General features: G+C 37.4%; 1 protein-coding gene across 1 annotated transcript in view; it reads left to right on the top strand.

Moving 5' to 3' along the window:
* VWA3B (von Willebrand factor A domain containing 3B) overlaps positions 1-12,745 on the top strand; it is a 202,120-nt gene that overhangs the window by 134,609 nt on the left and 54,766 nt on the right. The window contains 3 exon segments of the mRNA XM_019827072.3: positions 4,145-4,261; positions 5,061-5,148; positions 5,240-5,387. Coding sequence (XP_019682631.3) covers positions 4,145-4,261; positions 5,061-5,148; positions 5,240-5,387 — 353 coding nt within the window.

The raw sequence follows: 12,745 nt of genomic DNA, 5'->3' as shown, positions 1-12,745 counted from the left end.
AATGAGTCTGGAAGTTTTCCTTCCCTTTCTATTTTATGGAACAGCTTGAGAAGGATAGGTATTATCTCTGCTTTAATTATCTGGTAGAATTCCCCTGGGAAGCCATCTGGTCCTGGACTCTTATTTGTTGGGAGATTTTTGATAACTGATTCAATTTCTTCACTGGTTATGGTCTGTTCAAGCTTTCTATTTCTTCCTGTTTGAGTTTTGGAAGTGGGTGGTGCTTAGGAATTTGTCCATTTCTTCCAGGCTGTCCGATTTGTTGCCATATAATTTTTCATAGTATTCCCTGATAATTGCTTGTATTTCTGAGGGATTGGTTATAATAATTGCATTTTCATTCATGATTTTATTTATTTGGGTCATCTTCCTTTTCTTTTTGAGAAACCTGGCTAGAGGTTTATCAATTTTGTTTATTTTTTCAAAAAACCAACTCTTGGTTTCATTGATCTGCTTTACAGTTTTTTTAGATTCTATATTGTTTATTTCTGCTCTGATCTTTATTATTTCTCTTCTGCTGGGTTTGGGGTGTCTTTGCTGTTCTGCTTCTATTTCCTTTAGGTGTGCTGTTAGATTTTGTATTTGGGATTTTTCTTATTTCTTGAGATAGGCCTGGATTGCAATGTATTTTCCTCTCAGGACTGCCTTTGCTGCATCCCAAAGCATTTGGATTGTTGTATTTTCATTTTCACTTGTTTCCATATATTTTTTAATTTCTTCTCTAATTGCCTGGTTGACCCACTCATTCTTTAGTAGGGTGTCTTTAACCTCCATTCTTTTGGAGATTTTCCAGACTTTTTCGTATGGTTGATTTCAAGCTTCATAGCATTGTGGTCTGAAAGTATGCATGGTATGATCTCAATTCTTTTATACTTATGAAGGGCTGTTTTGTGACCCAGTATGTGATCTATCTTGGAGAAGGTTCCATGTGCACTCTAGAAGAAAGTATATTCTGTTGCTTTGGGATGCAGAGTTCTAAATATATCTGTCAAGTCCATCTGATCCAATGTGTCATTCAGGGCCCTTGTTTCTTTATTGGTCCTGTGTCTAGATGATCTATCCATTGTTGTAAGTGGAGTATTAAAGTCTCCTGCAATTACCACATTCTTATCAATAAGGTTGCTTATGTTTGTGATTAATTGTTTTCTATATTTGGGGGCTCCTGTATTCTGTGCATAGACATTTATAATTAATTGTTAGCTCTTCCTGATGGATAGACCCTGTAATTATTATATAATGCTCTTCTTCATCTCTTGTTACAGCCTTTAATTTAAAGTCTAGTTTGTCTGATATAAGTATGGCTGCTCCAGCTTTCTTTTGACTTCCAGTAGCATGCTAGATAGTTCTCCATCCCCTCACTTACAATCTGAAGGTGTCCTCAGGTCTAAAATGAGTCTCTTGTAGACAGCAAATAGATGGGTCTTGTTTTTTTATCCATTCTTATATCCTATGTCTTTTGGTTGGAGTATTTAGTCCATTTACATTCAGTGTTATTATAGGAAGATATGGGTTTAGAGTCCTTGTGATGTCTGTAGGTTTCATGCTTATAGTGATGTCTCTGGTGCTTTGTGGTCCTTGCAACGTTTCACTCACAGAATCCCCCTTAGGATCTCTTGTAGAGCTGGTTTAGTGGTGATGAATTCCTTCAGTTTTTGTTTGTTTGGGAAGACCTTTGTCTCTCCTTCTATTCTGAATGGCAGACTTGCTGGATAAAGGATTCTCGGCTGCATATTTTTTTTCTGTTCATCACATTGAAGATTTCCTGCCATTCCTTTCTGGCCTGCCAAGTTTTAGTAGATAGATCTGCCACTAGTCTTATAGGGCTCCCTTTATATGTTAAAGCGTGTTTATCCCTAGCTGCTTTCAGAATTTTCTCTTTATCCTTGTATTTTACCAGTTTCACTATGATATGTCGTGCAGAAGATCAATTCAAGTTACAGCTAAAGGGAGTTCTCTGTGCCTCTTAGATTTGAATGCCTTTTTCCTTCCCCAGATCAGGGAAGTTCTCAGCTATGATTTGTTCAAGTACACCTTCAGCCCCTTTCTCTCTCTCTTCCTCTTCTGGAATTCATATTATACGGGTATTATTCCATTTCATTGCATCACGTAGTTCTCTAATTCTCCCCTCATACTCCTGGATTTTTATCTCTCTTTTTCTCAGCTTCCTCTTTTTCCATAATTTTATCTTCTAATTCACCTATCCTCTCTTCTGCCTCTTTAATCTGAGCTGTGGTCGCCTCCATTTTATTTTGCACCTCATTTGTAGCATTTTTTTTAGCTCCTCCTGACTGTTTCTTAGTCCCTTGATCTCTGTAGCAATAGGTTCTCTGCTGTCCTCTATACTTTTTTCAAGCCCAGCAATTAATTTTATGACTACTATTCTAAATTCTTGTTCCATTACATTGCTTAAATCATTTTTGATCAATTTCTTTCATTTCATTCAATTTGTTTTGATCAAATTCGTTTGATCAGCAGGACAAGGTGAGCCCAGTATCCTCCTACACCACCATCTTCCCCTAATTATATCCACAATCTGATCTTAAAATGGGCAAAGGACCTGAACATACTTCCAAAAGAAAACATACACATGAAAAGACAACAGACACATGAAAAGATGCTCTGCATCACTAATCATCAGGGATATGTAAATCAAAACCACAGTAAGATATCACCTTACACTTGTCAAAATAGCTAAAATCAAAATGACAAGAAATAACAGTGTTGGTGAGAATGTGGATAAAAGGGAGCCCTCATACACTGTTGGTAGGAATGTAAATTTGTACAACTACTATAGAAAACAGTATAGTGGTTTCCCAAAAAAATTTAAAAATAGAAATACCATATGACCCAATAATTACACTGGGGACTTACTCAAAGAAAATGAAAACACTAATTCAAAAACATAGATAAATGCACTCTGTGTTTATTTCAGCATTATTTACAATAGCCAAGATATGGAAGCAACCTAAATGTCCATCAATAGAAAAATGGATAAAGAAGATGTGTCACACACACACACACACACACACACACACACACACACACAGAGGAATATTGCACAGACATAAAAAAGGATGAGATCATGTCATTTGTGGCAACATGGATGAAGCTAGAGGGTATTATGCTAAATGAAGTAAGTCAGACTGAGAAAGACAAATACCATGATTTCACTCATATGTGGAATCTTTTAAAAAAATCAAAAGAACAACAAAAAACAGCAGCAGACCTGTAAACACAGAGAACAAACTGATGGTTGCCAGAGAGGAGGAGGGTAGGAGCTGGGCAAAATGAGTGATTCTGTCTCCTTCTCTCTCCGCCCCTCTCCCACTCACGCTCTGTCTCTGTCTCTCAAAAATAAATAAATAAACATTAAAAAAATTAAAAAAAAAACCAAGGGCATGTTTCACTCATGAATACTTCATAAAGGCTTGGTACTTGTACCTCCAAATTGTGAAATACAGACCACACTTACAATTAATGCAGTTTCTATAATCACATATGAAAAATAATCAAGATGTCTTAGTACAGGCTCATTACCTTGTACATAACACACTGACTAAATGTCTATATTTGATAAGTATCTATTTGCTAGTTAAAGGGCTGCAAATGTGAATAGGGTGAGGTATCACTCCCAAGATTATGTTATGTTGACCTTAAGCCAAGGTTGTCTAGGAGAGCCCGGTAATACTCACAGGTGCTCTTAAAAGCAGGAGCTTTTTTCCAGCTGGTGACAGAAAAGAAAGTCAGAGAGACTTGAAGCATGAGGGGAATTCAATGTGCCATTGCTGGGTTGAAAACAGAGGTGCCACGTGAGTAGTAATGCAGGTGCTTAGGGAGCTGAGAGGCCCCCCCAACAGCCAGCAAGGAAACAAGGACCTCAGTCCCACAACTGCAAAAAAATAAACTCTGCCAACAGCTTGAATGAGCTTGGACGCAGATCTCTCTCAAAGAGGGATAGAGCTTCAGCTCAGATAAGTGGAAAAAGCCTTTACCTCAGCATTGAGTTGGTGGCAGAACTGTTCTCTGAGGTTTGAGAGACTGAACTTGCATTCATTTTTTGAGGATCCAAGGAAATGGTTGCATCTAATAAAATATCTTCTTTTGTCCCAAATTCCTTTAATCCCTTTCCCTTTGATACCAACAGAATCAACCAAAACCAGCCTGCTCAGAAGCCAGATGTCCACCCACAAGAGCTCAGCTTGCAGTGAGAGGACGGATGACCTTTCTAGTTTCAGCAGGTGGAACACTCCAGGTGACAGAGGCAAGCCAGAGAGGGTCTCTATGTTAGGAAGCCCAGGGTGGCCTTCCTTTGCCCATTGTGTCTGTTCCTAAAGAGCTGGGTGTAGATACATTTTGATGACAGTGGGGGCAAATCATTTTTAAGTGGATTAGGATTGATTCCTATTCAGGGACTCCTTGTAAACCAGGTCTACCTGCTGGAGAAAATTAGATTTTCTTATACTAACACTCCCAAACACTCCTTCTTCTAGATGTTGCTGACTCAACTAGCTAATATTTGTTTTCATTTATAAATCCAAGTTTATATAAGGATATATATTAACAACCCCAAATATTAATTGAAAATTTGTACCTACAACTAAACAGGATCTAATAGGAGTTTTGGTTTTCCATACAGAGTTGAGGAACCACAAAGCAAACTATTAGAAACTAAAATGTTGATGAACCTTCTTTTGTATAATTTGGGGGGAGTCTAATGAGGGCAACACTGAACAATCAATGGTTACTGACATTCTCATTCAACATTTTAAAAATGTATTTTCTGGGGAATGAGAGAATGAATGTCTCATTCTTCCTGGAGAGAGATCTGAATGGATATGGGGTGAAGTAGGTAAGCAAAACAATAGGGCCATTTGTATCTATGCATTGGTCTTTTGTGTTATTGTAAATGAATCTTGCCTGGGAACCCACTATGACATGTCAGTATTCTCTGAAATATGATTCATTTATTAGCCTTCAGTCACAACTGAACTCTGAGATAAGAGCAATCCTTTTGCATTTTGGTAAAAAAAATTATACAACTGTCATTTCTCTTTCCACAGAAATGAGTGTCCTGTTGATAAATGAGTATCCAGATGGCATATCATTAGAAAGATTGAGTCAAGAAGAAAGCCAGGTTCATGGCCAAGAGTGAGTACTTTAATTTTCCAGGACAGTTGTGTCATGTTTTTGTTTATTACAAGCTTTAAGCATCATAGTTTTGTGGTCTTATTTCTTCAAGTATGTCTCCCAAAAACTGGCTCAAAACTCATGGCTTGGTTGCCAAGAAACTCACCATCATGGATGCCTTGTCACTGACAGCGGTCCCTCACACCCCCACCTACATTCCCATTCTGGACAAGTATGTTGTTTCCAAGGTCTTTGATGAGGTAAGACTGTTTTTCTCTATGTCCCTGCCTGATGTATTTTTCATTTCCAGTTCAAATAAAAAGTAGCCCACTTCGGTCTTGTACAGTTGTAAGAGAAATGTATTTCAGCCATTGAAAAGAAAAGTGTTTGTAAAGATAGTAAAAAGGAGAGAGGAAAGCTCTTAAGCATTTTTGTTTTTAAGCTGAGAAGAAATTGGCCTTTTTCATGACTGGCTGCTGGTGGGTGGCAGTGTGGAGCTGCAGAAATGTTTGAAAAGCATCTCAGAGTCATGAGTCAAGAGTGAACATCATCCAGTATCAAAGGACTGGGAAAATTTGTGAGAGATTATGTCCTTTGCTTACCTTCTGTTCCTAAATATAGTGCATCTTTTCCATCATAAAAGTCTCCAAAAGAAAAGAGAGAGAAAGAGGGAAGGAGGGAGAGAGAGAGACTGAGAGAGACTGAGAGTGAGCCAGAGCAAAGAACCATAAGAGAGTGACAGCCGTGTCTTGGAAGGGGAAAAAGCAGTAGGAGGGCATGGAAGGGTTAAATGCGGAAGACAGCCAAATAAATACTGAAAAGTTCCCCTTGAATTGGGCAACCAGAAAGCTCTTGCCCTTGACAAGAACAGATCTAGCTGAACAGCTAGACTGTTCAAGGATGAGGAACACACAAAAAGCAAGGATATGAAGATCAAACCCCAGTGCTTCTGGACAAATACAGTGTTAGCTAATGACTTAAATAGGAACATATCAGGCTTTATGGGCACTAAGTGGGCATAGTATCCTTAAAAGATCTTATCTCATGTTGAAATATTTATAGAATAAATGTAAGGTGTTTGGGATTTGTTTCCAAATCATTGGGATAGTGGGAGTAGTTGGGGGAAGAGAAAATAGATAAAACAATATTGTCTGTGAATTGATAATTGTTAAATTTTCATAAGAAGAATATTGAGTTAGGGGAAGCTCATTCTATTCTGTCTGCTTGCTTTTTTTTTTTTTACATAGTTTCAATTTTCCATCATAAAAATTTGAAAAAAGCAAAGGCAGGAAAACTTTTTTAAAAAGGCATTATCTAACTGGTCTTGATATATTTGCAAGGAGCAGAGAAATTGGCAAATTTTTTCTATTAGTCACATTTAAGACATTATGCCCATGGAGTTCAACATGCATCCTGGTTTGACACAACCAGTGGTTTTTGCTCTGGAGGTTGTGTGTGATTTATCCTACATTCCTGATGACTGTACCTCACGGTGAGTGGTTCTGTCCCTGGCTGAGACCTTGTGACTGGCAGGTTCTATTTGTACCTCCAGTGAACTCTAAACCGATTGGATAACAACATATCCCTTGAACTTGACTTCTTCCAGAAGCAACAGAGAGAAACCGAAACTGATTTATTTCTTCTAGGAAGTTTGGTGGCAGCTTCCCCTATTTTGTGCATTTATTTTCTTAATATTCTTTTTTAGTGTTTATTTTTTGAGAGAGGAAGAGAGAGAGAGAGAGAGAGAGAGAGCAAGCAAGGGAGGGGCAGAGAAAGAGGGAGACACAGAATCTGAATCAGGCTCCAGGCTCTGAGCTGTCAGCACGCAGGGCTGACAGATGCAGGGCTCAGAGCCAGATGCAGGGCTCAAACCCACAAATCGTGAAATTGTGACCTGAGCTGAAGTCAGACGCTTAACCAACTGAGCCACCCAGGCACCCCTTTTTATTAATATTCTTGAGTTTTATTTGGAATAAGATGTATTTAGTGAACTGCCCTGAGAAGTAGAATTTTCTTGTGCTTATCATATCTCTTTCTAAGCCTCCCAATAACCTGAAACTTGGAAAAGTTCATTTCTCAAAAAACAAATATAACAGTAGTGAAGTATAAGCATAAAATCAAAGGAAGAAACTATGAGGGAAAGATTTATAGATTGAATACAGAAAAATGTTATATTACATAAAAACATGTAAATAAAATGAAAGAGCTCAGAATAATATTTGTAACATATACAACAAAAAGTTATAGGAGTAGTGTCTTAAATATATTTTTGTGTGTGCATCCATATAAATCTGTGTGTGTGTGTGTGTGTGTGTATGTGTGAGCACATGAGTGCATATAAATCAGTGTTTTGTTGTTCTGTGTACACATACACATGCACATGTATTCATACCATAAAGGAATAAAAAAATGGTAAATACCTCAGTGGAGAGTCTGGAGAGGGCAGGGAGTCAAAACCACGTTGAAAAATATTTCTTACTGGTAACCAAATATATGTGTTTAGAAAAAATACAAATTGATAAACCAATTAGACAACTCCCCTACCACCACCATCAAATTTGTAAGATTAAAAAAGTACTAATAAACAAAAATACTAATGAACAGTGATGGAAAAGATAGGATGAAATTGGAACTTTTATATCCTACTGGGTATACTAGATTTATACCGAAGTATAAATTGTTTCAGCCTTGGCAGTACACTCAGAGGTGTTAAAAGCATATAGTCTTCCCTCCAGCAAATCCATATTTAGATATTTCATAATCAGAAATACTAATACACATATTCAAAGAATAGTTAGCACTGCCTTATATCTAACATTGAGGACCCTAAAAGCAACCTAAATATCTAAACATCTATATCATGGAATGTCATACTTTCATTAAATATCATATTTCTCCAGAATAAGAAATGACGTGGGGAAAATCTCTCAACATAGTTAATGCTAAATGATAAAATCAGGTACAAATCTTCACATATAGCATGTAAATTTGGTTACATGTAAGTATGATGTAAGACGTGGCACTCTTTCTCCCTCCTTTTCTCTTTTACCAAAATGTTAATAGTGTTTATCTGAGTCATGAGATTATTGGAGGCTTGGGGGTCTTGTTTATGTACTTTCTAATTATTGTTATAGCGCTTTTAACTCTGAATATGTATTAATGATACACTGAAAAAAAAGTTAAGAAAAACAGACCTATAACAAATGATAAAATGGTGAAATATAAAGGGAACTTAATTTTTTACTAACTTATTTTTTTACTTTTATTTGCTAAGTAACATAATACATTCTCAGTAGGGAATGAGCATATAGAAGTCTTTAAAGGAAAACATGGAAACTTCTTTCTCAACTCCTCTCATCTAGGAAGGAAACCCTCTTGAGTAGTTTGGTGAATGTCTTTCCAATTCTTTTTCTACACACAAACTCATATATGTACATATGTATACCTAACATATACATATGCATAACAATTTTTGTAAACATAAATGAGGTGATATCATATGGATTTGCCATTTTTATCTTTTATAAATTATCTTTTATAAAAATTATCTTCTAAAAATTAAGATCTTAGAGACCTTTACACATGTGTAGATATGGGTCTCATTCTTACTAGTTTCAAGGTTATTCTCCAATGTTACTTTTATTTCATGTGCACAACATAGTGATTTGACAGCTCTGTAAGTGACGCTGTGCTCAGCCCAAGTGTAACACCATCTGTCACCATCCAATGCTATTATAGTACCATTGACTATATTCCCTATGCTGTATATTTCATCCCCAGTTCTTTCCCATTATTAATGGGCATTTACACTGTATCCTTCTTTTCCATATCACAAACAATCCTGTGACAGATTTCCTTGCACATAGATTTTGGGGCACATGTACAAATCTCTCTTTGGGATAGCTTCTGTAAAGTGGTATTGCTGGACCCAAAGGGTGCATACATTTAAATTTTTGACAGATGAAACCAAATCACCCTTGAAATAAATGTTACATTTCTAGTAGTTACAGTGACAGCCTTTTTTCTGAGAGGAACTCTATATAATATCTCTTGATAAACATTTGCTCTACAAGTATAGAAATGCTTTGAAAACCCTGAAAATAGTATACAGACATAAAATCTTATTCAACCTCTCCTCTTCTCACTGGCTCATATTCTGAAGAAATAAACATAACAATTCATGTAAAAATAATATACCTACTCTGAGACTGTCATGGGATTAGAAGTAATGCACATAATAGACTGCACTTAGCAGGCTCTCAATAAACATTGGCTTTTATTACAAAAATATTTCACAAATATTACATGCCTACTATATGCAGACCCTGAGCTGGTCTCTAGAATATAGCTAAACAAGACAACCAATATTCTTACCCAAATACAGCTTACCATCTCATGGAGGAAATAGTGGTTAAAATAAGTTCTAGTTAAATGTGACAAGTGGGAAGTACTGAAGTCAAGATGCAAGAGGGGTCCCTAACCCAGTTTCCATTGTCAAAGAGGCTTCACACTTGGCTGTGACAGTTCAGAGCCTGGAGCAGAAAAGAAGTTATGAGGTGATGAAGTGGGGAGGGATATCCTAAGTAGTCAGAGAGCAGGTGGCAAAGTCTCAGGGTCAGAGAAGGTTTGTCATTCCAAAGAAAGTTTGGTGTTAACACTCGTAAAGGAAGGGCCTTGATTAAGAGTTTGGAATATCAACCTGAGGACAACCAAAGGGTTTCTAGCAGAAGAGAGAGAAGATAAAATTTGGGCTTTAGCTGCAATATGCAGAAAAGTTGGAGAGGTTTGAGGCTGGGAAGGTAAGGGTTGGTCAGGAGGCAAGGCCTGGGTGATTGTGACCCAGGTGGCAACAATGGCAGTGAATCCAAGGCTATTTTTTCTCTTTTTAAAATTTAAAAAAAAAAAAAAACTTTTAAAATTTTTATAGAGAGATAAAGAGAGTGTGAGCAGGGGAGAGGAGAGAGAGAGAATCTCAAGCAGGCTCCATGACCAGTGCAGAGCCTGACACAGGGCTGCATCCCATGACCCTGGGATCATGACCTGAGCCGAAATCAACAGTTGCTTAACTGACTGAGCTACCCAGGTGCCGAAATCAACAGTTGGATGCTCAACATACTGAACCATCTCGGCACTCCCAAGGCTATTTTTGAAGTCAGCTAAGTAGGATTAAACCATGTAGGGCTGAGAAAGAGAAAAATATGGAGTGATTTCCAAGAAGGAAAAACTGGAAGAGTAGTGAGGACCCTGTTCTTTAGGAGAGCATTCTAGTCTTCTGACTCTAGAAAGCAAAGTCAAGGGATGAGGATCAACATTTTTCAGTTGCCTTCCACCATGGACACTTGTGCTTGGTGCCTTTTGTGGCAATGTAGACATTTGTGCTTGGTGCCTTTTGCAGCAACGTAAATTCTCATCACAGACCTGTGAGTAAGTAGCACACTACCCAGCATGCTTACCTTCTTCCATTTTTTATTTATTTATTTTTTTTTAACATTTATTTATTTTTGAGACAGAGAGAGACAGAGCATGAGCAGGGGAGGGTCAGAGAGAGAGGGAGACACAGAATCCAAAACAGGCTCTAGGCTCTGAGCTGTCAGCCCAGAGCCCGATGCGGGGCTCGAACTCACGGACCGCGAGGTCATGACCTGAGCCGAAGTCGGACGCCCAACCAACTGAGCCACCCAGGCGCCCCACCTTCTTCCATTTTTAATGGTAAGAGCAAGAATTATGATGATGATAGAAATGTACTGCAGTAAATTGCAATTTCACTCTCAAAGCACACTTTTATTCCTTAATATTTTCTCTGACCGGAAGAGACCCTCACTTATAAATAGGAAGAATAGGAAAACAATAATCTAAAAATATATCTCCCTTAGTGGGACAAAAAAAAGTAGACAAAAAAGTAGAATGGAGCTGAAAAGGAAACATGAATCTTAACCCACTTCATTAAGAATTTTAATTGACTCCTACTCCTACGTTGTGTGTATGGCCACATCTGTCTGGGCCGAATTGTAAAGCAGAGTTTGGCTTTGTCCCCAGCTCTTTGTTTCATTCATGACTTATATATGGACTCTTTCTTCTTCTGGAACACAATGCTGCTTTGGTTTTCAATGTTTCCTGGACCAGCATCAAATCTGTCACCTTGGAAATGAAGTATTGAGCAGAGAGGTTGCCCTAGCAACTCTTCATTACAAGATACTAACTGGCACTTATGGTTTCCAACGGACCAGATAATTTTACCTTAGCTCTTTCAAAAAGATTAGTTCTTCACCAAGTCATATACCAAATAAAACTGTTTTAGTTATTTGACAAATCTGGAATTGAAAGCTCTTTATTGCCAATTGCTTCGGAAAAAAAAACCCAAATAATTTGGGAACATTAATCTATCATTGGAAAGTTTACATTATCATCATCAACATCATGATGTCTTTAACAGCTTCCCATCAAGGCTTTCCTGCTTTGCCCTAATCTGGGTTCATTAAGCGTATAGTTCTGTGGTCAGATACCCTGGACTTGCACACTAGCTCTGTCATTTACTCCTGACAGGTCATGGCACAATCCCATTAATATAGTACATGAAGAGCCCTCACACTAGGTACTGAGTGAAGCATTTGATATCAACAAAGTATCTATCTAAATATTAGAGCAACTTAGTGAAGTTACTGTTCATCTCATCATTTAGCTGATGAAGCTAAGTGCAAAGAGGTTAGGGATGCTGTGAAGGACAGGCATTTTGTTGCTTTCAAATGTGGTAACATTGAACATAATGCAATTATATATTGATAGAAAGGCTTATCTTAATTAAAAATTTAAAAGGACAGTCATTGCAAAAGCTAAATATATTCACTGTGTCTAAAAATTAGAAAATACAGATAAGTGAAAAAGAAGGAAACAGTAGAGTCATATTTCCACCACTGATGAATCACTTGGTGGTTGTCAGACCAGACCTTTTTATCTACCTATATATCCTTTATTCTCTGTGTTTGTTTACCAAAATGAAGTCAAACTCAATGTAAAGATTTGTGCCTTCATTTTTACTCAGCAGTCTACAGTGAACATTATTCCAAGTCAACAAGTTTTAATCTACTATGCCAATTAAAATGCTCACTACATTGAAAAAAAATACCTTTTATTTTCTAAAAGTTTAGATGAAAAATGTGAGACATAATCTACCCTGTAGTAAGTAACATATTGTCATGGGTTTATGAGTGATCTTGTTGACACACTGCTTCTTTGCCAGTTAATTCTGTGGTCCTGCTTTCCTTTGTTCTTTGGAGACTGGAGATGTTCCAGTTTGAAAGCAGACGTTTAAGCTTCTACACTCAGCATTTTGTGCAACTGCACTGTCTAAAAAGCCACTGCGTCTGCGTTCAGAGTTACCCATGCAGGATTTGCATGGCTTTTGGGTTTTCATTACACACGTCCCATCAGACCTCTCCTTGGCCAATCTGGCAGCAAGCTCTGGGATATTTGTTGGAAGAACTGATTTAGTTGGAAAAAAAATGAAATTAGTGAATTCAGTCAGGGTTGAACAATAAATATATAAACACACAATTTCATACTGTTTTCTCATTTTTAAAAATGTGGGATTACTGATAAACACAGAATGTTGTCAGGAGGA

The sequence above is a fragment of the Felis catus genome, chromosome A3, assembly GCF_018350175.1.
Source record: "Felis catus isolate Fca126 chromosome A3, F.catus_Fca126_mat1.0, whole genome shotgun sequence".
In the NCBI taxonomy this organism is placed as follows: domain Eukaryota; kingdom Metazoa; phylum Chordata; class Mammalia; order Carnivora; family Felidae; genus Felis; species Felis catus.
The sequence above is the reverse complement of the archived record's forward strand: the minus strand, read 5'-3'. Positions and strand labels throughout refer to the sequence as shown.